This window comes from Microcebus murinus, chromosome 23 (assembly GCF_040939455.1).
Source record: "Microcebus murinus isolate Inina chromosome 23, M.murinus_Inina_mat1.0, whole genome shotgun sequence".
Taxonomy (NCBI): domain Eukaryota; kingdom Metazoa; phylum Chordata; class Mammalia; order Primates; family Cheirogaleidae; genus Microcebus; species Microcebus murinus.
Window position 1 is genome coordinate 32,017,414 of NC_134126.1, and position 25,314 is coordinate 32,042,727.

General features: G+C 62.8%; 1 protein-coding gene across 4 annotated transcripts in view; it reads left to right on the forward strand.

Annotated features, from left to right (window-relative positions):
- The first annotated feature begins 424 nt into the window (after positions 1–424).
- The window catches only part of KIF21B (kinesin family member 21B), a 49,906-nt gene continuing 25,016 nt past the window's right edge, over positions 425–25,314 (forward strand). For all 4 annotated transcript variants that reach the window (XM_075996974.1, XM_075996975.1, XM_075996972.1 and 1 more), the window contains exons 1-14: positions 425–744; positions 15,645–15,867; positions 16,106–16,288; positions 18,440–18,589; positions 18,718–18,852; positions 19,875–20,039; positions 20,342–20,457; positions 21,029–21,224; positions 22,115–22,304; positions 23,036–23,099; positions 23,202–23,420; positions 23,781–23,862; positions 24,244–24,361; positions 25,087–25,278. In XM_075996974.1, the coding sequence (XP_075853089.1) occupies positions 704–744; positions 15,645–15,867; positions 16,106–16,288; positions 18,440–18,589; positions 18,718–18,852; positions 19,875–20,039; positions 20,342–20,457; positions 21,029–21,224; positions 22,115–22,304; positions 23,036–23,099; positions 23,202–23,420; positions 23,781–23,862; positions 24,244–24,361; positions 25,087–25,278 (2,074 nt within the window). In that variant the 5' untranslated portion in view covers positions 425–703. The remainder of the gene's footprint in view (positions 745–15,644; positions 15,868–16,105; positions 16,289–18,439; positions 18,590–18,717; positions 18,853–19,874; positions 20,040–20,341; positions 20,458–21,028; positions 21,225–22,114; positions 22,305–23,035; positions 23,100–23,201; positions 23,421–23,780; positions 23,863–24,243; positions 24,362–25,086; positions 25,279–25,314) is intronic.

Below are 25,314 nucleotides of genomic sequence, written 5' to 3' on the forward strand. Positions count from 1 at the left end.
GCTGTGCGATTCTGGGGGCGCAGCGCGCCGCCCGGGGGACCCGGGTCCTTCGCCGCGCTCAGCCACCGGCTGGCTGTGACCTTGAGTAGCTCCCCTCTCTGCGACTCAGTTTCTCACGTACGAAGTGGGGGTCCCATTCAGGCTGGGGCTGTGCGACGCCAGCGTGGTCCGCTCCGCAGCCCGCGTCCCACTCCCGCGCCCCGCCCCCACCCGCGGCCCGCCCCGCCCCCCACCAGGCCAGCCGCCCCGCGGACGCGAGCCAAGAGGACCCTTTAAAGGCGCCAGTCCCGCCCCTGCCGCCCGTCCGGGCCTTCGATTGGCGGCCCCGGGACGGGGCGGAGCGCGGCGCGGGCCCGGGGGCGGGACGGGGCGGCCGGGCCCCCGCCCCTTTGTTCGCGGCGGCGGCGGCGGGAGGTGTGTGCGCGCGTGCGGCGCCGTGGAGCGCGGCGGGTCGCGCCGCCGGCTGTCAGCTCACTCGGCGCCGCCGCCCGATGGCGCGAGCAGGCGCGCGGCCCCGGCCCCGGGGGGCGGGCCGCGGGTGACCCCCGTGCCTGCGCCCGCGAGCATGTCACCTCTGGCCGCCGCGGCAGCCCCCGCCGGCAGCGCCCGCGCCCCCCGCGCCCCCCGCCGCCGCAGCCGCCGCCTCGGGCACCGGCCCCCGGACGCCCGCGCCTGATCGCGCCCGGACCCCCGCGCCGGGACCATGGCCGGCCAGGGGGACTGCTGCGTCAAGGTGGCCGTCAGGTAGGGACCGGCGGCGAGGGCCGCGCGGAGGGTCGGGCTTTGTCTCGCGTGGGCTCGGGCCGGGGGCGCCTCGCGCTGGAGCCGGGGCCGGGGAGGGGCCGGGCCGGGGGCGCCTCGCGCTGGAGCCGGGGCCGGGGAGGGGCCGGGCCGGGGGCGCCTCGCGCCCGCCCGGCTGCCGCAGGGCAGTGGCGGCCCCGCGGACCGCTCGCTGGAAGGTGGCTTTGTTTGGGGGGTGATCTCGGGGCCCCCTTGGGAGCCCTTAATGATCAGAAAATCGAATAAACAAGGAAATCCGGTATTTCACACCCAGCGCGGGCCCAGGCCGGGGCGTCTGTGTGTTTCCTCTTCGCCTCCCCACGAGGCTGCTGTCTCCTGCGGGGACTCCGCGGGGGAGGAATTTCCCCTCGCCCGCCCGGTCAGCCGGTTCTGTGCTCTGGGTCCGGCGAGCGAGGGCAGCGCGCCCTCTCCGCAGCCGGTCCCGCAGACAAAGCTCGGGTGCGGGGACCAGGGCAGGGCCGGGGGGACCAGGGCAGGGCCGGGACGGTGCCTTGGCCTTCTGCGGGGAGCCAGTGGCTTTGGAGAGGATCCTGCGGTCCCGGCCCGAGAGGAGACAGGGCCAGGGCAGGGAGGAAGAGGGGTATCTGAGGTGCTGCCCTCCGAGAGGGCAGGAGCGCGTGACTAGTGCCCCATCCGCAGGCACTCAGATAAAATTGAGTGGGGGAGGGCTGCGTAGACTTATGTGGGGTTCCATTCTCAACAGCTCTGGGACTTGAAGTGATACCCTGGCAGAAATGAGGTGGGGAGAGGACATGGCCCGGTAGGTGCCATTGGGAGGGGTACTCAGGGGTGCGGGGGCAGGAAATGCTGCAAAGTTGAGCCATCTGTGTTCTTTGTGCTGGGCGGGGACGCTTTGCATCACATCACCGCTCTTGTTTTGGGTTTTTCCCTTTGAGAGGGGTGTATTGGTGGCAGAGTGCCAATCTGGGACTTTTCACCAAGGTAGGGATGCGGACAGGACCGTCTACCTCTGCCCAGCCCTGTGTGATTGGAGAGAGTGGCCGGGGGAGGGGGGAGGCCATTCAGGTCTAGGGCAGGTCTCTGAGACAGGTCTGCAGGTCTCCTGGGTCACATGTGACCCAAATTACAAGGGTTCTAGGAAGTGGCTTCTAGACAGGGTCAGAGATGGCAATGGGAGAGCTTCCCCCTGCCTGTCCCAGGGCAGATGCCTCCTGCCACCCGGCCAGCCCTCTGCAGTCCAGAGAAGAGGAGCTGGCCGCTGCTCAGTGCTGGTGTTGAGGGAGGGAGACTGAGGCACCCCCACCCTTGCACCCCAGGCAGCACTGGGAGCATCACTGGAGCACAGCCTTCCTGGCCCTGAACAGCCAGAGAGACAAAGAGGAGCCCCGCAGGTGCCTGGTGGGCTGGCTGGGGCGGGGCCAGGCTGCCGCTGGGGCTGGCACTGCAGCAGGATCCGGTGTGGGTCGAGGGAGGGGGCCCACGGGTGAGGGGTGGGAGTGAGAAATGTAAATATGGCATCGGTTGCAGATTGGGAGAGTCCAAGAACACCATAAAAGGGAAATGTGAGGGTCCGGCCCCCACCCATTGTGAACCAGGCCTGGGAGGGAAGGAGCTCGGGGTGCCCCTTCCACAGGGGGCTTTCCTTTAGACTCCATCTTGCAGAATAGAGCTCAGCAACCCCCCGCCCCCCGCCTCTGTCCAGGGTTCCTGGGCTGGACTGGGGGGCATGGTGAAGTATGTATGAGGCTTCCACCTGGGGAGCCTTAAGGGATTGGCACCTTGTGTAGAAGAGTGAGGAAAAGCTGGTGTTTCCTTCCGACTGCCACCACGGGAAGGTTCCCGGGACCCTTTCCACAGAGAAGGGCTTGTGCCTGCCCTCTGCATCCAGCTCCTAGTGTGATGTGTGCCACCGCTGCTTCCCAGTCCCATTGCCCTGAGTGGGGTCTGGGTGCCTCCGTGCCTTGCCGATCTGGATGCAGGGGTCTGGGGCTTGAGCATCAGAAGAGCCGGGCTTTCAGGGGCTCGGGGAAGGTGGGGTCCCCACCAACTCCTCCCCTCCCGCCCCAGCACACGCCAGACCTCAATGGGCAGCCGGCCGTGGAAGGCAGACAATGCCTGGACAGAGCCCAGTTTCCAATCAGAGAGCTGAGGACAGGGCTGGGCTGGGCTGGGCGGGGGAGCAGCTGGGGCTAGTGGCAGGTTGTAGCGGGGAGTTCTCCTCACTTTTGGATGCTCTTCTACCCTGCAATCCCTCCCCCCCCAAAATCACTGGTCCCACCTGAAAGCCTGGATGGTGCAGAACACTTATGGGAAGGACAAGGATTGAGGACGGCCTAGAGCCGAGCCCAGCCCCACTCACTGCCTCCTGCCAGGTTCAGCTGTCTTTCTGACTTCCTGGAAGTCCTTTCTTGTATCTGACCGAGCGCTTTCTGGATTCCCATGAGAATAACTTGTGGTGAGCCCTGGAGTCCTGCTCTTCAGACTGGGAGGCCAGGAGTGAGACAGACTTGGTCTGCTGTGTGCATGTGTGTGTGTGCGTGTGCATGTGTGCATGTGTGTGTGTGTGTGTGTGTGTGTGTGTAGGGAGAGAGGCCCGGCTGTTAGACTAGATGAGAAGACTTGGTCTGCTGTGTGCATATGTGTGTGTGCGTGTGCGTGTGTGCGTGCGTGCGTGCGTGCGTGCGTGTGTGTGTGTGTGTGTGTGTAGGGAGAGAGGCCTGGCTGTTAGACTAGATGAGAAGACTTGGTCTGCTGTGTGCATATGTGTGTGTGCGTGTGCGTGTGCGTGTGTGTGTGTGTGTGTGTGTGTGTAGGGAGAGAGGCCCAGGGCTGTTAGACTAGGTGAGAAGACTTGGTCTGCTGTGTGCATGTGCATGTGTGCGTGTGTGCATGTGCGTGTGTGCATGTGCGTGTGTGTGTGTGTGTGTGTGTGTGTGTGTGTGTAGGGAGAGAGGCCCAGGGCTGCTAGACTAGGTGAGAAGACTTGGTCTGCTGTGTGCGTGTGTGTGTGCGTGTGTGCATGTGTGCGTGCGTGCGTGCGTGCGTGCGTGCGTGCGTGTGTGTGTGTGTGTGTGTGTGTAGGGAGAGAGGCCCGGGGCTGTTAGACTAGGTGAGAAGTGCCAGGCCCAGGGCTCTAGGCTCCAGGGGAGGCAAAGAAGGAAACTTTCAGGCCCTGGGGCTTCCAGATAAGAAGAGAAGGCCCAGATGGGTGTAGACCCCAGGAGCCCCACCCCGTGGCCTCCCCAGCTGGGTGGAGTCTGGCCCATCTGCCCCCTACCTAGACTAGTCTGCCTTGCACCAAGGGATTCCCAGGCCGGCCCCTCCAGCCTGCCCTGTGATCCCTTTATCCATTAATCCCCTTGTACTATGAAGATTCTCAGCTTCCTGGGCTGGACTAGAGCTGGCCTTTACCTGGGGAGGGGGGGAGGTGTGCCGCAAAGCTAGAGGGACCTGAGGCTGAGCTGTGACCTGCCCCAGGCTGTGGAAATACAGGCCTGACAAATGGGGGCAGAAGGAGTGTAGCTATTAACAAATGCAAGTTGGCAAAGTTAAAATTGGGGAAGGAAGCCAAGTCACATGGTGAGTTTATTTAAGACCCTTTCAAGCCCCCAACTCTGAGCCCCCACCGTGAGGGGAGCCCTTGGTGTTGCCTAACCCCCTCCCCCTTATCTCTGCCCGGCCTCCCCAGCTTCCTTCCTTTAGTCTGCTGGGGGGGGGAGGGGCCTCGGCCAGGCCCACCAGTCCCACGTCCCTGCGTTGAGACTACAGGGTTGAGCAGGGGGTGGGGAGGGGATAGGGGGACCCAGGGGACAGTGTGAGAGGGCCCCCCTGCCCTTTCCTATTTGGGTTCCCCAGCTGCAGTTATTTCCCTAGTCCTAGACTGCTCTGAAATCTTGGTCAATGTGTGAATTTCGAATGGAGAGCATCAGTGGGTTGGGAGAGAGAGAATGACAAGACAGAAGAGACCGTGTGGGGGCGGGGATGTGGGCTGCCTTGTGAATCCCAAAGCCAGTCAGTGCCAATCAATGCCACCCATGTCCCATGCTGTCCGGTTTACAGATATGGGAAACTGAGGCCTAAACAGGCCCTCATGCGGGCTGCGTGGAGCCCTGAGAGTCTCGGTGGTGGCCTCCTGCTGCAGAAATAGGGCTTATGTCATCACAAGGAAGTGGAGTGTAGTAACCACAAGCCCCAGAAGCCTCCCCTCCCCCGCCCCGACCCGGTCTGATTGGGTCTCAGCTCCTGGAAACCTCCCAGTGGAGGTGGGGTGGGGTGCCCCCCCACAGGAAGTGGCAGGCACCCTCACTCTGACAGCTCTGGGAGCAAAGGGCAGGGCGGCAGCCGCAGCCAGCTGAGGCAAGGCAGTTCATCCACTGGCTTCGTCACCACGTCCCTTCCCAGTTTGTCCTGCAGGGCCTCAGTTTTACCCACTGGAGAACGGGAACAGCCAGTTTTGAATGAAGTAAAAGACATGCAATCCTTGGAGGGAACAAAATGCAGGGTAGACTCCTGAGGAATTGACTATAAATAAAATGTTTTAAAAATAAGCCCCAACCTAACTGGACCTGAGAGGTGTCTCTCAAAGCTATCGTGAACTGTTGGGTGAATTGAATGCACCTCCAACCCTTTAACTAATGACTTGATTAAGATCAGAAAGAAGCCTGTGGTAGGAAGGCGTCTGAACTGTGATTGTCGGACCCAGTGCGGGCACCGTGCGCGCATTAGCCCGTTAAACCTGCCGGGTGACCAACGTTATCCCGTGGTGCAGATGCCCCGACACGGGCAGGGAGTGGAGGAGTCCGGATGTGAACCCAGGGCACTGTCACTTCCGAGCACCTGTGCTCCTCCCCCTGCTCTAAGCTGCCTCCTAATTCACCTGCTAATCAGCTCTGTGCCTGCAGTCTCTGTGCCTCAGTTTCTTGGAGTGCTCGAGTGTGAGCGTGGGAAAGTGGAAGCGGGAAGGCCAGTGCGTGCAGAGGTGCGGCGGGGCTGAGGCTGCGCGTTTCCCTCTGTGGGACTGCTTAGCGGCACGGCGCCGCCTCACCACTGCGGTCCTGCTCCTGGCCCTGGTCCTCTCGCCCCTAGATCCATGCTGGTCCCTTTTGTGTCTGAGGCACTTCTCTCTCCACCCCACCCCCATTCTCCCTTCTTAGATCCCTGCAGCCTTCCCGGGCATTTGCCTTCCTGCCTGAGTTGCTCCTTGCCACTCTCTAGGGAGGGAAGTTCTGGGGCCACCCAAGTCTCCTCTGGACACCCCTCCCCACTCCCACCAGTCAAAGGGCAGAAGCCCAGGTGTCTGGCTCCCCAGCCTCTCATTTTGCCCTCTAGACAGCGGCATACTGAGGGCACCAGGGAGGAAAGCAGTGTCTTGTGTGCCCCCCCCCTTAGGACAGCTGGGGGGGCGCTGAGAGGGGCTGGGCTGGACCTGGTGCGAGCTCCCTCCATCCCCGCGGAGGTGGAGACGGGGCGGGGCGGAGCTGGGTGGGAGGGCTGTGCAGCCCCAGGGCAGGTGGCAGTAATGTCCTGTTCCTTGGAGGATGCTCTCTTTCACCTCCACCTGCTCCGGGCTGTGGAAAAGCTGTCGTGTGCCCAGATGTTGGCATCACCGTCCCTCTGCCTTCCTCGGGAAGCTCACCATCAGAGCGGCAGTGGAAGCCCCTGTCCTTTCTCCAGGCTGGGCTGGTCCTACCCGAGGCCAAGTGCAGGTGCACAGTGGAGAGCCGGCCTGCATGGGGGCTGGCAGTGGGGGCTGGGGACAGGCCCAGGGTGGGCGGGAGAGGCTCAGTGCCCTCCACAGCCAGCCAGCCGCCTGTTGCTCTGCATTCCTCAGCAGAGGACCGTCCCCAGGGCCCAGTCCCCACTGAGCTGTCCCCCACCAGATGCCGATGCCAGTGCCGTCACAGCTCTGGGCTCTGGGCTAAGCCCGACTCTGCAGAGTCTCCTGTCTCCCGGGAGGTCATGGGAAACCCCTGCCAGATGCCCCGCGGTGGGGGCGAGACAGGGAGAGTGATGCAGGAGCACAGCTGAGCAGCACTTCGCTGGGCCGGGCCGGGCCCTCTTCCCAGGCCCCCGAGAAGGAGGAGTCAGCCCCGGCCATGGCTCCGGCTCACAGCCAGGCCCGTGCGGCAGTGGCAGGCTGGGGGGTACGTCCAGCTCAGCACAAGGGATGGCCCCTGCTCCCAGCTCCCTGCAAACCCACTCCCTGGCTTCTGACGTCTCACCCAGTCTCCTTGCTCGCCCGATTCCTCCCCATGCCTGGTTTCAGCCTTTCCTCGGGGTGCCTCTGGGCACTGCTGCCATCCTGATGCCCTGCAGGGCCGTGGGCAGCCAGACTGTCCTCAAGGTGCCTTATGGCAGACACTCCTCCCCCGTTTGCCTGCCTGACCCCGGCATTACTGAGCAGTCAGCGACCAGGATTCTGGATGAACTGACACTCATCCATTCATTGTAGGACTGAGGACATCCCCAGCGGAGGGGCGGGGGCAGAGTCCTGCATCCCAAGTTGACACCCCAAGGCCTCCTGTAGGTTTTCTTAGGGTGTCACACCCTCTCCTTGTGCTCTCAGGAACGTGTTTGGGGACAGAAGTCAGGCAGAGAGGGATGACAGACCCCTTGTACCAGGCCTGCCAGGGCCTCCTAAACCCATGCCCTTTGGCCCCACAGTACAAAGCCTTCTTGTTTGGGGGTTCAGAGCCAGTCCCAGTCTTTTCCCTGAGGGCAGCCTGCAGAGGGCTGGGCTGGGGAGCTTCTTGGGGCCAGCAGAGGGTGCAGTGGGAGACCCTCTGGTTGTCCCAGGGCTCAGGTGGCTCTGCCCCCCCCCCAATAGCCTGGGCTCCTGCTACACTGTGCCCCTGCAGCTAAAAGGGCCAGCACCCCACACTGGATCTTGCCACCCTGTTAGAGAGAAGACTGGCCTCCGTGGGAAGATGCCTTGTCTGGGCTAAGTCTGCTCAAAGCCCCTGGGTATGTGGGAGCCAGACTCCCCGGAGAGAGCAGGGATTTTGCTTCCAGCGCCTTCCCCAGAGCTGGCAGGCTGCCACGGGGAGGAGGGGGGGGATGCTCATTAAACTGAGGGTGTAGACGTCCTCTTTCTGCTGCAGAGGACAGCCTCCTTCCTCTGGCAGGGAAGCCGCCTCCTGGGCTCCCGGCTCCATGCTTGCCCGTGCTCCAGACTCCGGCTTTCTTAGCTACGAAATGGGGAAGACGCCTTCCCAGCAGCTCCCGGCAGTGCTCGCAGCTGTCAGTAGGATCAGTCCGGGAGATTCTGGGAGGGGATTGTTTTTCTCTGGGCCGACCTCTTTCCCGCCCTGGTGCAGAGTTGCTTGGTGGGTGCAGCAGGCTTGGTTTGAATTTCCTCCCCACCGTTGCAAATCGTGTGACTTTGGGCTTGTGAAAGTTCACCTGGTAAAATGGGGCGCCTGTCCCCAGCTTCACAGGGTTGTCATAATAAATACAGCACATCAAAGAGCTTGGCAGGTAGGCTCCCAAAAGGATCGGGCAGTGTCCTTATCAGGTGAGGCCTGGGTGGCGGAGAACGGAGAACGCAGAGAATGCACAGGAGGAGGAAGTCCTTTTTGCTGGCGAACCTAAATCCCTCCTGCTGTAGCTGGGCTCCCCTCTGATCCTGCCCTGTCGCTGATGAGGAAGAGCTGGTCCCTGGCAGGTCACGGCGTGGCTAAGTGACCCCGTATGTCAGGCAGACTAGAGATCATGGGGCTCCTCCCATGTCCCCCTGCACGCACGCGCGCGCACACACACACACACACACACACACACACACACTTCCACCAGGGACGATGTAACAGCTTGGCTCCTGCTCTGCCCGCTGCCCAAGGTTGGAGCCAGGCATGCCCACGTGGGGCTGGGCATGGAGTCTGGGCAGACGCCGCTTTCCCCCTTAGGCTTGGGAGCAGGGCACCCAGAGAGAGGATGCCGAGCTTCCTGACCTTGGGGTCCCTCCCTGTGCTGTCCCGCTAGCCTCTGGGGGCTCCTTTTCAGGATTCCAGGAAGGCAGGGGGCCTGCGGGAGAAAAGGGCAGGTGTGTTTTTAGCCCTCCGGGCCTTTTCCGAACAGACTGGTCGTGTTGGTTATTTTGGCCATTGGAGGAGTGATTCTGGTCTAGATCTCCAAGGAGTGATTCTGGTCCAGATCTCCGAGGGGTGATTCTGGTCCAGATCTCCAAGGGGTGATTCTGGTCCAGATCTCCAAGGAGTGATTCTGGTCTAGATCTCCAAGGAGTGATTCTGGTCTAGATCTCCAAGGAGTGATTCTGGTCTAGATTTCTGAGCAGTGATTCTGGTCCAGATCTCCGAGGGGTGATTCTGGTCTAGATCTCCGAGGGGTGATTCTGGTCTAGATCTCCGAGGGGTGATTCTGGTCCAGATCTCCGAGGAGAGATTCTGGTCTAGATCTCCAAGGAGTGATTCTGGTCTAGATTTCTGAGCAGTGATTCTGGTCCAGATCTCCGAGGGGTGATTCTGGTCCAGATCTCCGAGGAGTGATTCTGGTCTAGATCTCCAAGGAGTGATTCTGGTCTAGATTTCTGAGCAGTGATTCTGGTCCAGATCTCCGAGGGGTGATTCTGGTCTAGATCTCCGAGGGGTGATTCTGGTCTAGATCTCCGAGGGGTGATTCTGGTCCAGATCTCCGAGGAGAGATTCTGGTCTAGATCTCCGAGGAGTGATTCTGGTCTAGATCTCCGAGGGGTGATTCTGGTCCAGATCTCCGAGGGGTGATTCTGGTCCAGATCTCCGAGGAGAGATTCTGGTCTAGATCTCCGAGGAGTGATTCTGGTCCAGATCTCCGAGGAGAGATTCTGGTCCAGATCTCCGAGGAGAGATTCTGGTCCAGATCTCCGAGGAGAGATTCTGGTCTAGATCTCCGAGGGGTGATTCTGGTCCAGATCTCCAAGGGGTGATTCTGGTCCAGATCTCCAAGGAGTGATTCTGGTCTAGATCTCCAAGGAGTGATTCTGGTCTAGATCTCCAAGGAGTGATTCTGGTCTAGATTTCTGAGCAGTGATTCTGGTCCAGATCTCCGAGGGGTGATTCTGGTCTAGATCTCCGAGGGGTGATTCTGGTCCAGATCTCCGAGGGGTGATTCTGGTCCAGATCTCCGAGGAGAGATTCTGGTCTAGATCTCCAAGGAGTGATTCTGGTCTAGATTTCTGAGCAGTGATTCTGGTCCAGATCTCCGAGGGGTGATTCTGGTCCAGATCTCCGAGGAGTGATTCTGGTCTAGATCTCCAAGGAGTGATTCTGGTCTAGATTTCTGAGCAGTGATTCTGGTCCAGATCTCCGAGGGGTGATTCTGGTCTAGATCTCCGAGGGGTGATTCTGGTCTAGATCTCCGAGGGGTGATTCTGGTCCAGATCTCCGAGGAGAGATTCTGGTCTAGATCTCCGAGGAGTGATTCTGGTCTAGATCTCCGAGGGGTGATTCTGGTCCAGATCTCCGAGGGGTGATTCTGGTCCAGATCTCCGAGGAGAGATTCTGGTCTAGATCTCCGAGGAGTGATTCTGGTCTAGATCTCCGAGGAGAGATTCTGGTCCAGATCTCCGAGGAGAGATTCTGGTCCAGATCTCCGAGGAGAGATTCTGGTCTAGATCTCCGAGGGGTGATTCTGGTCCAGATCTCCGAGGAGAGATTCTGGTCTAGATCTCCAAGGAGTGATTCTGGTCCAGATCTCCGAGGGGTGATTCTGGTCCAGATCTCCGAGGAGAGATTCTGGTCTAGATCTCCGAGGGGTGATTCTGGTCTAGATCTCCGAGGGGTGATTCTGGTCTAGATCTCCGAGGGGTGATTCTGGTCTAGATCTCCGAGGGGTGATTCTGGTCTAGATCTCCGAGGGGAGATTCTGGTCTAGATCTCCGAGGGGAGATTCTGGTCTAGATCTCCGGTTCTTTTCAAAGCCTTTGGGGTAGGGCTGTGAGCGAGGGCGTGCGAATTACACACAGGTGTGCGCTGCGAGCTCGCTAGTTCTCCCCAGCTCCACTCTGGATGGACTCTTCAGGGCTGAGGGCTGGTGGCGGCAAGACCTCGTTACATACCAGCTTTGTGGCCTTGAGCCAAGTTGCTTCATTTCTCTCTGATCCTTTATTTGTAAATTAGGGGCAAAAAACCCCCACCTTAGCACTAAACAGCTAGTGAATGACCTGACATATTCGGAGCATCCTAGATCCCGTCTAGCTAGAGGCACTCTTGCCCTGCAAGTGTGGTGGTTGCCACTAACTGAAGGAGGTCAGTGAGCCAAGGTGACTCGGGGTTCCGGGAATGGCCCAGAAAGGGCACCAGGGTTCACAGACCGCCCACAGGGTTGTAAGGGTTTTCTTGGATTCTGGAACAGTTCTTGGGTTAGTTATTTTAATATCACCGCCTGTGTTACCTCTTATCAGTGAGAAGTAAAACCCTACAATCGGAAAGCGTGGGGCTGCGCCCCTAGGGGCCTAAGGATAAAGATTTGGGGGCGCAGGTCAGGAACTCTGGGAGCGGCCCTAGCCAGCTGCTTGGGTGGAACCAGTTTCACCTAAGAAGCTGGGACAACCTCTAGGAGCCCAAGGTCACTGGGCGGGGCTCCTGGGAGGGGTGATTGGCCAGCTTTGTGTGACGTCACTGAGGACAGGGCGGGCGGGGCCCGCGCCACCCTCCCCTCCTAAGCCCGGCGGTGGGGTGCGGGGCTCCGGGCACGTGCCCGGATGTGCCGGCCGGTCCCCTCTGCAGCGTTTTGTCTCCTTGGCAGTCTCAGCATCCCCTGGCCTGCCCCTCCCCGCCGCCTCCGTCCTCCCCTTCCGCCCTCCTGGCTCCCCCAAGAGCCGCGGAACCGCTGAGCTCAGCTCTTCCCGCAGCTCCGTCCCGACTCGCCGCCTTTGTCCCGCCGCCGCCGGGCGCTGAGCGGGCGGGGCCGGCCGGGGAGGGGAGGGCTCTCCGGGGTGGGGGGCGGCCTCCCACTTCACTCCCGCCCCTGCTCAGTTGGGAACAGAGGAAGCTCCTCGCTGCCAGTACCACACTCTGCCTCTGAAAGGCCCGGGCCCTTTCTCTGCGCCCTGGTGCGCGCTCGCCCGCGCCCAGCCTGCGGGCTGCCAAGTGGCGCACAGGCCGCGCTCTGTTCCGGAGGTTCCGGGCCTCTGTGCGCGGGGCTGTCCGGCCGGGCGCACTCCCTCCCTGCAGAGCCCAGAGAGGAGGGCTGGGGGAGGCCGGGAGGGGTGGGGCGCCCCAGGGTGAGATTTGGAATGTCCCTGGTTAGAAATGACACCGGGTGTTTCTTGATACAAACCGGCAGCTGGCCTGCGGGCCCTAGTTTGACAATTGGATGTTTTGAGTATTAAGTTATCATTTATCTTGACTGCTGAGTTTTTTTTCCTGCCTCCTTAAATTTTGTACTTAACCAGTGCCTCACTTGCCTCGCACTAGTCCTGACTCTGGTTCACAGCCCCTGGGGCCCATGGTTTCCTTCTGGGACCCTAGAAACTGCCCCCTGACCCCTCTCCATGCCCCCAGGGAGGACGAGGGCTGTGAGTGGTTCCTGTCCTTGCCACCCTGCTACCAGGGGAAGTTTCTTCCTTCCCTGTATCAGTGGCCAAGTGGGCCACTGCCACTTCTAGGACAGCCCACAGCCTCGCTCAGGGTGGGGCCGGAGAAGAGGCTGGGGGGGGGGGTGGAGTTCTTAGAAAGCCAACACTGGGAAGAGATCACCTGGGTAGCCCAGGAGAAAGCAGAGAGGGCCTGGACAGGGGCCCGGGTCTCCTCTCCCAGCCCCTGGTGGCCTGCCTGTCGGGCGTGGGTTCGAACTCTCCACCAGCCAAGGCTCGGTGAAGAATGAGCCCCAGGACGGCTGAGGCAGGCAGCGTGGCAGCCTCTTGCATGCCTGAGCGGGCATGCGGGACTCCCTCCAGAGAGCCTCCCTGGCTCTGCTGGTGGTGCTGTGGGATGACGTGTATTCAGCGATTTGGGGGTTTGAGAGTTTTCCAGTAGGAGGCAGCTGGAGATGGGGAAGGGCAGAGCTAGAATTGGTGCCAGGCGTCACCGTATCTACTGCGTGTGTGACTGAGCCACTTCAAGCCTCAGCTTTCCTTTCTGGAGGATGGGGACTGAAATCCACAGCCCGTAATCAGGCGCTCTGCGGAGGGTGTGGGACCGGGCACCAGCACATGGAGCGTGTCCGTGGACTCTTAGTTCTTTGCTTCTTTCTACCTCCAGTTACTCGTTCAGTCCCCGTTCCTGGGGCTAGCACTGTCTCCCTCTTCTAGGTCATTGCCTTGGGAATTAGTGACTCATCCAGGGTTTGTGTCCTCTTCCTCCCAGCTGCTATCCCTGCCTCTGGGCAGCACTGCTCACCCACCTGTACCCTGGCAACGCACGCTGGTGCTTAGAATGGGAAGTGTGGGGCTCTCTCTGGACCAAGAACGGTCCCAGGGCAAATGACTGACAGTACAACTCCTGGACCCTAAAACCCCAGAGTCCCCTCCTCTGCGTCCTCTTCCCCAGACTGCCCTCTGCCCGCTCTCCTCCCTGGCAGGCGGGCTCCCCGGGTGGTCTGGGCCCCCGCTGCTGAAGGAGAAGCTGTCCCCTCATGGAAGGGCTCTGACGAGCAGAGCTGCTGCTCCCCCTCCCGGGCTCCCCCTGTCTCCAGGGATGCTGATTCGATTTTCCTCCAATCGCCGGCATTGCCATCTGCCTGCAGTAATTAAATGGTATTTGAATCACATCCAGAAATCCCACGGCAGGCGGCCACGTGGAAGGGAGGGAGCGCATCTTCGGGAGCTGGTGCTGGCCAGCAGAGAAGGTCCTCAGAGGCTGCCCAGGCCAGACCCGTGGTTCACCTGGAAGCACCTGGGTGCCCCGGGAAGAATGGCTTGGTCTTGGGTCCACGGGGATGGAGCCGGGTCTGAGAACCGGAGCTCCGGATTCCCGTCCGGATACCTGTGAGCAGCGCCACACCCCTTCGTCTGCGGCTGCTGCCTGCCCTCCCTCCCTGCATCCGTGAGATGCTCTTGGCCCTTGGCCCTCTGGGCCCCGGTCGCAGAGACAGTGTAGTGCAGGACCGTGGCAGAGGCGGCACACGCAGGCTGCCGGGTTCCAGCCCCTACTGTCTGCGAGGCTGGCTGAACACCAGCTCTGCTCCCTCGTCTGGAAGCGAGGGTGGTCGTGCTCGCTCACGGCGCCGGCACGCGTGGACGCTGCCTGGCGTGTGGCGAGCGCTCAGCGTGCGTGGCTCCCATCCTCGGCGGTGGAGGTGGGAGTGGGGGTGGGGGTCTTGCTGGCCCTGAGCGCTTGCTGGAGGCTCGGTGTCAGGTCTGCAGGCGCAGAAGGGTGAGCAGGCATCAGCCATTCCCTCCCAGCCAGGAGCCAGTTCCTTTCAGGTGGGCCCAGAACAGCCGATGAGGGCGGTGACCTCTGTAGGCTTCCATTCCTTTCGAGGGAGAGCCACTGACCTCTGAGGTCGTGTGCACACCCCAGGGAAAACACTTCTGAAGCAAGCCCAGGCTCCGTCTATGAGCAGGAGCTAGGCCTGGGGCTGCTCACCCGCCCCTGCGCGCCCCCCCTGCTTTACCCCCTGGAACCCCCTCCCAGCCCAGTGCAGGGAACAGGTGCAGGTGAGCACCCCCCCACGCCGGCCTGCAGCTCTGAACGGGCCGTGGGGGCCGGGGCAGCCGGGGACAGAGACAGGATGGCGACTTGGAGGCTCTGGGCTCTGCGGCTAGGCGCCTCTAGGCCCTGGGTGGGCGCTGGCCTGGCCCTGGCGCTCTTTCTTCTCTTGGCGAATGTTGGCTCGGGGGAGCGGGGCCTGACAAGCAGCCATTGTGAGCGCCGCTGGCGGCTGGCTCGCGTGAGCTCGCGGGCACGACGGCCTGACCCACCTCCCCTTTACTGTGGGGTGCCGGGGGTGCCTTCTGCCAGTCCCCACGCACGCATGCTCGCGGACTTGTGCTTGGTTGCCATGGGGACCTCGTCATGGTGACGGCTGCTTGGAAGAGGCAGGAAGGGGTGGCTGGATGGAGACGGTCCTGTCCACGGCCGGGTCCCCACGCAGTCCTGACGCCACGTCTCCTCGTTACAGGAGAACCCGCCAGGGTGTGGCAGGTGGGCCCGCCCTGCGGCTGGCCCGGTGTCCCTTCCTGGAGGTCCCTGCTCTGTGCAGGAGACATTCGACTTGACCTGGCCAGCCGGGGTTGGACTTGGCCTGGCCCCTCAGCTCCTGGAAAGGAACTAGAGCTGGAACCCGGAATGTCCAGCAGGCCCTGGCATCTGGCCAGGGGCTTCTGGGCTGGATGACCCCTGTAGCCCCCACAGGCCTTGGCAGAGGCTCTGCCCCCCTCTAGAGCTTAGTCCTGGCCCTGGGGAACGTGGCCCAGAGCTCTGGGAGCACCCAGGCCTGTCCCTCTCGTCCCCACCCTGGCCCTGAGCTCTGTCCCCGCAGACCTGGGCAAGCGTCTTCCCCCCCGCAGAGGAGAAGCTGGCTTCTGGGGCTGCAGTCCCATCGGGAGTGTGGACATTTATGGCACACGGACCTGGATTTAGCCCCGTCACTTCCCGTCATGCAACCTTGGGCGAGTCGTTTAAACTCTCTCGGCTTTCAGTTTTCTCGTCTGTAAAGTTAGGCAAACAATAGGTACCTCGTAGGCTTATGGTGAAGAATGCGTGAATTTGTGACATGCTTTGAACACGGATCTCACATGCAGAGGGCTCAATACTTGTTGGCAACTGCAGTTTTGGTGATGTTGAGGTTGTTGTTGTTACTGTGTGTTAAAGTTGCCCGTGTCCTGGGGGTGGGGGGGGCTCTGAATCTTCCCTCCTTCCCCTCTGGGCTGTGGGGGAGGGGAAGCTTGGCAAACCGCCCCACCCCCTCCAGCTGGGCCTGACCCGGGGCTGTCCCGTCTCGGGCAGGATCCGGCCCCAGCTATCAAAGGAGAAGATCGAGGGCTGCCACATCTGCACCTCTGTTACCCCGGGGGAGCCCCAGGTCCTCCTGGGGAAGGACAAGGCCTTCACCTATGACTTTGTCTTCGACCTGGACACCTGGCAAGAGCAGGTGTACTCGACCTGTGTGAACAAGCTCATCGAGGGCTGCTTCGAGGGCTACAATGCCACCGTGCTGGCCTACGGGCAGGTAAGCCCCCTCCACGCCGCCAGTGGCCACCCCCGCCTTGGGCGCCCCACCTGCTGGGGAGGGCGACCGCTCTTCCTTCGGGCCGTGGAGACCCTGCTGCACGGCCTGTCCGTGGTGTGCCACGCCGCCGCTTAGCCGGGGGTGGCCTCTCAGGGGCGGCACCAGGGCGTGGCTTTGTGGCTTTGGGACCAGGGAGGGGGCTGGCCACATACACCCTCTGCCTGTGCTCGCCATGCAGACGGGCGCCGGCAAGACCTACACCATGGGCACCGGCTTCGACGTGGCCGCGGCGGAGGAGGAGCAGGGCATCATCCCCAGGGCCATCTCGCACCTCTTCTCGGGCATCGCCGAGCGCAAGCGCCGGGCGCAGGCGCAGGGCCTGGCGGGGCCCGAGTTCAAAGTCAGCGCCCAGTTCCTGGAGGTACCGTGGCCTCGCGGGGCGGCGGGAGGGGAGGTGGGGGGACCGCAAGGCCGTGGGAGCTGGGCCCTCCCCCAGCTCGGTGCCGTGGCCCTGGGCAGCCGTGGGGGCGTCCGTCTGCAGGGGACGGGGTCCCCGCTGCCGGGAGTGTCCGGGCCAGGGCTGGAGGAGCAGCCGTGGGCCGCTCGAAAGGGGTTTCCTGCATCAGGCGGGGCTCGGATCGGACGTCTTCGGACCCTGCCTGATTCCGGCTCTGACGCTTCTTAGCCACGGGACCTGCTCTGAGCCTCGTCTGCGAAGTGGGGGTGACGTCTGGTCCCGTAGGGATTCCGTGAGGGTGACCTGGAAGCAAGGGCCTGGGGCGGAGTGAGAACTCTGGTGCTCTCTCTTCTGGCCTCCTCTGGGTCCCCCCAGCCTCAGCGTGGCCTGTCCTGGCCTTTCTGGCTGAGACGCTTCTCTCCGGGAGGCTGGGCCCCGGGGGGCTGCTTCTTCTCCGACCTGTGGGCAGAAGGTTCCTCCAGAAGTGGCCTTTCTCTGGGAGACTGCCAGGGGTCTACAACGGAGGCAGCCGGGGGCTGTAGGGTTGGGGGGGCCTCTGGGCTCGTGACCTTGGGGCCTGTGGTGAGCCCAGCTCAGTGGCTCAGAGGCGGGAGCCCCGCCTGTCTCGGAGGGGCTCTAGGAAGGCGGGCAGCCCCGGGCACTTCTCACGGCGGTTCACCTGGCTCCCACTCTGGGACACTAGGAGGGGTAGCTCCAATGCTTGGCGTCTACACCTCCAACCCGGGACTGCAGCTCTGGGGCATTGGCCGGGTTTGGAGCCATCCAGGGCCCCAAAACCACGATCCCCTGCTCGCTGGCACCCTGGTAGTCCTCTGGGGGAGGGTGTGGCCGCAGCCCTCTCCGCTTTGTCGAGCCACACCCCCTGCCTCCCGCACTGCAGTCGCGCCCCCGGCACCCAGGGCAGCTGCTGTCCCCTTAGGGTGCCCAGGTACCCCGCATTCTGGACTTGGGAGTGTTTCTCTGTCCTTCTGGACTTTTGCTTCTGGTAAACAGACGGCTTGCGTGCGAACGCGTGCGTGTGCGTGTGCGCGTTCGCTGCTGTCCGCGCAGCTACGTAAGCGTTTCTCTCCCATTGCTTCGTTTTCTTCCCTTCTTCCTCCTGTTGCCATGGAGATCCTCAAAGAGCCGGCTAGTTCCTAGAAAATCAACACCGAAGGGTGAACCACAGAGGTTAAACGATGCGTGGGTCTGTCCAGACACAGACAGACAGACAGACACACTGTGGCTCCCATCTGCACCATCCCTTCCGTTTCCCCTTCCTGTGGGATATTTCCGTCCCTTTAAGGCCATCAAAGCCTGGGATGTCCGGGCCACGGTGCCTTCCCCTCGCCCCCGAGCATTCTCCTGGCTGCGGTTCCAGCTGCCCCGTCCCTTTTCCCGCCCCCAGCCCAGCTCCCGCCTTTTGACCTTCCGCAGGCCAGCGGTTCCAAGCGCGGCGGTCTCCATGGCTGGGACTGTCTGCAGTGGGGTGACTGCTCCTGGCCAGGTCACCTCCCCTGGTGGTCACCTCCCCAGGCTCTTTCCAGCAGGCTGGGCCTCGGGGCAACTCCCCCTGCCCTCCTCCCCGCCTGAGCGCAGGGCAGGGCACAGGGACGCGTGCTCCCCCCACGGGCAGCTTGTCCTCACCCCAACCCCCCAGGGCCTGTCGGGTCAGGACGGGGCTCCCCTGGTCTCTGCGGGGTCTATCTCTGTCCTCCCTCAGCGGAGCCACATCCCTGTCCCCGCGTCCCCAGCCCAGTGATGCAGTGGGATCTGCCCAAGCCGTGGTCGTATCTTCCTCATCTGCATTTAGGACCCGTGTCCCTTCGTCCCCTGGGACCCCGCTGGGACTGAGAGCTGTTGGCTGCCGGTTCCCGGGGCGTGGGGGAGCCGAGTGCAGCCTCAGGACAGTTCTGCCCAGGCCCAGCTTCCCCCCACCCTGCCCAGGAGAAACGCCGTGGAATTCGGAACCCAGAGAGCATCGGAGTTGGGCAGGTTGACCTCGGGGCCTCAGTTTCCACGCCGGCAAACAGAGGCGGTCTATAGGCACCAGACAGCCCCTCGGGTGTCTCGCTGGCGCCAGGCGAACCCTGCTGCCGTGTCTTCCCCGCGCAGCTCTACAACGAGGAGATCCTGGACCTGTTCGATTGCACCCGCGACCCCGACGCCCGCCACCGCAGGTCCAACATCAAGATCCATGAGGACGCCAATGGCGGCATCTACACCACAGGCGTCACTTCTCGCCTCATCCACTCCCAGGAGGAGGTGAGTCCGCGGAGGGCAGGGAAGGGGCAGGGGCGGGCCCAGGGCATCCCGAAGGGGCAGGGAAGGGGCAGGGAAGGGGCAGGGGCGGGCCCAGGGCGGTCTCAGCCCTCACTGCCGCCCCTCCCCAGCTGATCCAGTGCCTGAAGCAGGGCGCCCTGTCCCGCACCACGGCCAGCACCCAGATGAACGTGCAGAGCTCGCGCTCCCACGCCATCTTCACCATCCACCTGTGCCAGATGCGCCTGTGTGCCCAGCCCGACCTGGTGAGGAGCCCGCGGGGGGCGGGGGGCGCCGTGCTGTGGGCAATCCCAGGGAGTGCGAGGCGAGGGGCCGTGGGTCCAGAGATGGCAAACCAGACGGGGCTTGCCTCTGCTGCTTGCTGCGTTTCATTTTGCTTCTTTCTTGAGCCTCAGTTACCCCATCCGTACAATGGGCTGATGATGTCCCTAAAGCCTCAGTTACCCCATCTGTACAAGGGGCTGATGATGTCTCTAAAGCCTCAGTTACCCCATCTGTACAATGGGCTGATGATGTCCCTAAAGCCTCAGTTACCCCATCTGTACAAGGGGCTGATGATGTCTCTAAAGCCTCAGTTACCCCATCTGTACAATGGGCTGATGATGTCCCTAAAGCCTCAGTTACCCCATCTGTACAATGGGCTGATGATGTCCCTAAAGCCTCAGTTACCCCATCTGTACAAGGGGCTGATGATGTCTCTAAAGCCTCAGTTACCCCATCCGTACAATGGGCTGATGATGTCCCTAAAGCCTCAGTTACCCCATCTGTACAAGGGGCTGATGATGTCTCTAAAGCCTCAGTTACCCCATCTGTACAATGGGCTGATGATGTCCCTAAAGCCTCAGTTACCCCATCGTACACTGGGCTGATGATGTCTCTAAAGCCTCAGTTACCCCATCGTACACTGGGCTGATGATGTCCCTAAAGCCTCAGTTACCCCATCATACAATGGGCTGATGATGTCCCTAAAGTCTCAGTTACCCCATCGTACACTGGGCTGATGATGTCCTTAAAGCCTCAGTTACCCCATCGTACAATGGGCTGATGATGTCCCTATCCTTGTGTTGAGAGGGTTACATGAGAACCAGGCGTGTGCAGATGCTGTGCACGCTGTCAGATGCCCTGCGTGTGCAAAGGGCAACCCTGCCTTGGAGGTCCTGGGGGGGGTCTGTGGCCCTGGTGGTCCTGGGGGGGGGCTGTGAGCAGAGGAGCAGCGAGGCGGGGCGGGGCGGGGCGGGGCGGGGCGAGACACCGCCGACTCGTGCAGGTGAGTGAGCTGAGCGGCCTTCCCGAGGGCACGGCCCCTGCGAGCGAGTACGAGACCCTCACCGCCAAGTTTCACTTTGTGGACCTGGCCGGCTCAGAGCGGCTGAAGCGGACGGGGGCGACCGGCGAGCGGGCCAAGGAGGGCATCTCCATCAACTGCGGCCTGGTAGGCACCTGGCGGGGCCCCAGCCCCAGCAGCGGCACGGCCCCGTCTCAGACCCCGCAAGCACCTGCGACCCTGCGGCTGCCCCGTCCTCCCTGGGCCTCCTGCCGGCTGGGCCTCCCCCTCAGGTTCACCCCTGGCCCCCAGTGTCCTGACTCCCCCAGCTTAACACACCTGCAGATAAACCCACCCAGGGAGCCTGGGGGCTGCCGGGGCCAGCGAGGCAGGGACCCACTGGTTGGGGGGCCGCCTTGTCCCTGCCCCTCCCTCCCGGGTGCTCCTGAGTGCCGGGTGTGTCTCCGCAGTTGGCCTTGGGCAACGTGATCAGCGCCCTGGGGGACCAGAGCAAGAAGGTGGTGCACGTGCCCTACAGGGACTCCAAACTCACGCGGCTCCTCCAGGACTCGCTCGGGGGCAACAGGTATCTGATGACCAGCACCCCCGGGAGGGCAGGGGAGGGGGTGTCTCGGGAGAATTCTGACTTGTGGGTGTGGTGCATGGCGCCCGGAGGAGGGGCCCTCCCGTCCCAGACTGCAGGCTGCAGGGGTGGGAACTTGAGGTGCTTTGTGACCGTAACTGGACGATTATAGCCAGACTCAGTTTCCTTGTCTGTATGACGGGGAGAGATATCCCCCAAGGAGGTCATGCAGTCCAAATGAGATACCAGATGGGGAATGCTAGGAAAATCAGGCTCTGCGGCTTGCCCCTCTTGCCAAGCAGAGGACTCTCTGCTTGGACCAAGCAATGACACCTCACAACCTGCCCGCAACCTGTGAGCCGCCTCCATGGTGTTACCCACGGTCGCCATGGAAACTCTAGGCCAGGTGGTCCAGACCCCCGTGTCCCAGGGTCTGCCTCCCTGGATGTCTGGGTCCTTCAGGCACGGAGGCAGAACTGAGGGTTACTGGGGGGAGCAGCACCTCTGCCCGGAGGCAGCGCCCCTGGGGCCCGGCGTGCCCCTCCCCCTCACGCCAGCCTCGCCGCACCCCCAGCCAGACCATCATGATTGCCTGTGTGAGCCCCTCGGACCGAGACTTCATGGAGACCCTGAACACGCTCAAATACGCCAACCGGGCCCGCAACATCAAGAACAAGGTGGTGGTGAACCAGGACAAGACCAGCCAGCAGATCAGCGCGCTGCGTGCTGAGATCGCCCGGCTGCAGATGGAGCTCATGGAGTACAAGGCGGTGAGTGTGCACCCCGCCCCGCCCTGCGGCCCCGCCCCGCCCTGCGGCCGCACCCCGAGTCCCTCGGCACCCCTCCCGCCTCCCCGTCACCTCCCCACCTGCTGCAGGGGAGCGGAAGGCAAAGCTGGCCTCGCTCTCTCTGGTGGTCAGGGAGGGCCTCCTGGAGGAAGGGGCCTTTTATGTGGATTTTGAAGAATGCATGAGGTGTTAGCAAAAAGGAGGCAGGGCAGGCATTCTAGGTAGAGAACGGGCCACACACAAAGGAGCAGAAGTGGGAAAAAAAATGGATATTTTGGGAGAAGTGTCTCATTCTACGTGACTGAGGCCGGAGTCTCCAACTGGCGGCCCACAGCCTACATCTTGTGCACAGATGGATTTTGGTTTGGTTTGCACTCCTTTTAAAAGAACGCACGTTAGCCGTCAACCTTTCCGAAAGTCAGGGAGCTTCGGTTTCTCAGGAGAAGTCTGAAGAGCCCCCGTTTGGCACTCAGTTGGCTGGAGCGGCACAGTGGCCGCCCCTTGTAGACCCGGCCTCTGTTAGCTCCAGCCCCTACCACTGCCCGCTGTTTCACACCGGCCTGACTCCTTCGTGCAGCTGCCTGGGCCGGGCTGGCTTTGACCCCCGGACTAGCGTTTATGGAGGAGTGAAAGTGAGAGCCGCGGAGAGGCAGGTTGAGCAGGATCACGGGAGGCCTCGAGTGGCTGGCTCCAGAATGTGGGCCTCCCTGTCGCCAAGGGGAGCCGCGTGTGGGTTCGGGGCGCTGGAGGCAGGGGCTGGGTCTCAGGAGACCTGGGGCAGGACAGGCCGCCGGTGCCGCCACGTCCGGGGGCAAAGGCCAGGGCCCTGGCGCAGGGAGGAGCCTGACGGTCCCTCGCGCCCCGGCCCCCAGGGCAAGCGGGTGATCGGGGAGGACGGCGCCGAGGGCTACAGCGACCTGTTCCGGGAGAACGCCATGCTGCAGAAGGAGAACGGCGCGCTGCGGCTGCGGGTGAAGGCCATGCAGGAGGCCATCGACGCCATCAACAGCCGCGTCACCCAGCTCATGAGCCAGGAGGCCAACCTGCTCCTGGCCAAAGCCGGTGAGTCGGGTGAGCCGGCGGGCCGGGACCCCTCCCCGCGCCCGCCCAGGGCATCGGCCGGGCTGAGCCAGCCGGTCGATGCACAGAGCAATTCATGCACACACGTTTTTTTTCCCAGTTGGTTTTAAAGCATTTTTTTATGACACAAGTAACTCGTGGACACATCCTTCTTGTTAAACCTGCAAAGGTTCGTTAAAGCGAAAGATTGAAATTCCTCTCTCTCTACACGCCCCGCCCAAGCCCTCTCTGCTTCTCAGAAGGAACCTTCACGAGCAGCTTGGTGCATATTTTCTCACGCCTTTCTCAGCCCAGTGTTTCGCCTGTGAACACGTGTCCATGTACGTTCCTAACCCGTGTGCGATGTATGCCACTTCTGCAGATGAGGCCACACGTGTCGTTCTGTGACTTCCCTTTTAGTTTCATGTTTTAGACGTCTTTCCACATTAAAACCCACTTAATTCTTTTGAACTGTTGCGCGGTGTTCCGTATGTGATGGTGATGATGGATTTGCAACAGCCCTCTGTTGGCGGGCATTTGGGCGGTCTTCAGTTTCTCACTGGTCCCGGCAGTGCTTGTCTACAGCTGTACACACGTACAAGCATTTCTTTGGTGTAGACTTCTTTTTGCAAGAGGCCTGTGTGAGCCACCCCAGCGGGGGGCACGGACCTAAGAGCCCCAGTCTCAGAGCTAAAGGCGCTTGCTGTCACTCACCCTCGTGGCCCCCCCTCCAGGTGACGGCAACGAGGCCATTGGCGCGCTGATCCAGAACTACATCCGGGAGATCGAGGAGCTGCGGTGAGTGGGCCCCGCCGGCGTGGGCAGGCCGGGCGGCCACGCCGGGCCCGCGAGGGCAGGGCCCGCTCACTGGCCGCACGCCCGCCCCTCCTGCCCCCGCAGGACGAAGCTGCTGGAGAGCGAGGCCATGAACGAGTCCCTCCGCCGCAGCCTCTCGCGGGCCTCGGCCAGGGGCACCTACTCCCTGGGTGCTGCCTCGGCCGCCCCGGCCTTTGGGGGCAGCCCGGCCAGCTCCATGGAGGATGCCACCGAGGTGATCCGCAGGGCCAAGCAGGACCTGGAGCGGCTGAAGAAGAAGGAGGTCAGGCAGCGGAGGAAGAGGTGAGCCAGTACTGCCCCTCCCTACCCTTGGGTGCTCCCCGCCCCTCCCCACATCCCAGCCCCAGGGGCGCCCCCAGTTCCGCTCTGGAGCCCATGCAGAAAAGTGCTCGGCCCGGGCAGGACCCCTTCTTCTCCAGTGCCCTGCTTCCCGCCCCCCCCCCAGAACGGGGACAGCAGCTAATGGAGGCTGGCTCTGGGTGGGGCGCCGGGAATAGCAGGGGGTTGGCTGCACAGCGGGTGCCAGCCCCGTCCCCATGCCCTGGGGGCCAGAGCATTCCCTCCCCACCCTGCCACCCGCTGCCGCAGGCTCGAGGCAGGGTTAGCCCCCCTAACCTGGCCTCCCCTCTACTCCGTGAGCAGCCCGGAGAAGGAAGCCTTCAAAAAGAGGGCGAAGCTCCAACAGGAGAACAGCGAGGAGACGGATGAGAATGAGGCAGAGGAGGTGAGGCCCACCCACCCGTCTCCCCACCTGCCCACACCCCTGTCCCGCGGCTGGGGCCTGTCCGCTTCCTTGCAGGGGGGGCACTGGGTCTGCCTCCAGTCGATCCATGCACTTCCCAATGTTGCTGACTGGTTGCCATGGTGATCTCCCCCCCATCCCATCCCAAATGGATGCTGCGGGGAGGGAGCCCTTTCAGGGCTCTGCCCAGGTGTTGGGGCAGGTGCTGCTCTTCCAGGTGGGCAGAGGGAGGGGCCTCGACTCAGCCTGCCCCATCCCCCGCTCCCCGCTCCCGCCCCCGCACACCTGGGGCGGCACGTCCCAACGGGCCCTGCTCCTGGGCTCTCCTGAGGCCGGGCCGCCCCCGTGGTGCTTGGTGCTCAGGAGGAGGAAGAGAGGGACGAGAGTGGCTGTGAGGAGGAGGAAGGGCGCGAGGACGAAGACGAGGACACGGGCAGCGAGGAGAGCCTGGTGGACTCGGACTCGGACCCCGAGGAGAAGGGTGCGTGGGCTGGGCTGGGGCACACGGGACGCCGGGCGGGCTCAGGCCCTGCCTGAGTCTTCAAGACGGTGGCTGTCCAGGGCCCAGAACTCCCAGGCAGGAAACCCGTGGCAGTGACAGCCACGATGGTGGCAGTGGCGGCAAGCGCTTTCCCACGTGCCCTGCGTGGTGCTTAGCGGAACCCTTCCCCTGGCTTGGTTCTTTCAGTCCTCACGACGGCCCCGTGCGTGGGTGTGACAGGTTTCCCCGTGACCACTGAGGAGAGCTTCAGTGACCTGGGTCCCAGTTGGCCACGCAGGCAGGGTGTGTTGGCCTGGCTGGTGCCAAAGCCGCTTCCCCACGTGGGGACGCCCTGTGCCCCTTCAGCTGTCCCTGCCGCTGTCCCTGGCCCCGCAGCCCTGCAGGGTGCTCTCTGTTGTCTCACCCTCCTCCACCCAAGCTGGGTCCCACGTCACCTGCAACAGGTGGACGGTGCCCTCGGGTGTCCTCGCAGGGCTGGGAAGGATGTCCAGACGCCCCCGCCGGCTCCTGAGCCCAGCCTCGCGCTTCTGGGCTGCTCCTTAAACGTGTCGTCCCCCTGTCTGGTGGCACGCCGCCTGCCTCTGGTCACCGAGGGGTCTTGGCCCCCCCAAAGGAGGGCCCCACCCCCTAGTCCCCCCAGTCTGCTCCCCGCCTGCCCCCTGGTCCCGGCGCTGGCCGCACTGAGCCTGGCCGTGCCCCCGCAGAGGTGAACTTCCAGGCGGACCTGGCCGACCTGACGTGCGAGATCGAGATCAAGCAGAAGCTGATCGACGAGCTGGAGAACAGCCAGCGGCGGCTGCAGACGCTCAAGCACCAGTACGAGGAGAAGCTGGTCCTGCTGCAGAACAAGATCCGTGACACGCAGCTGGAGCGCGACCGCGTGCTGCAGAACCTCAGTGAGGCCCACCCCCAGCCCGCGCGGACCCCGCAGA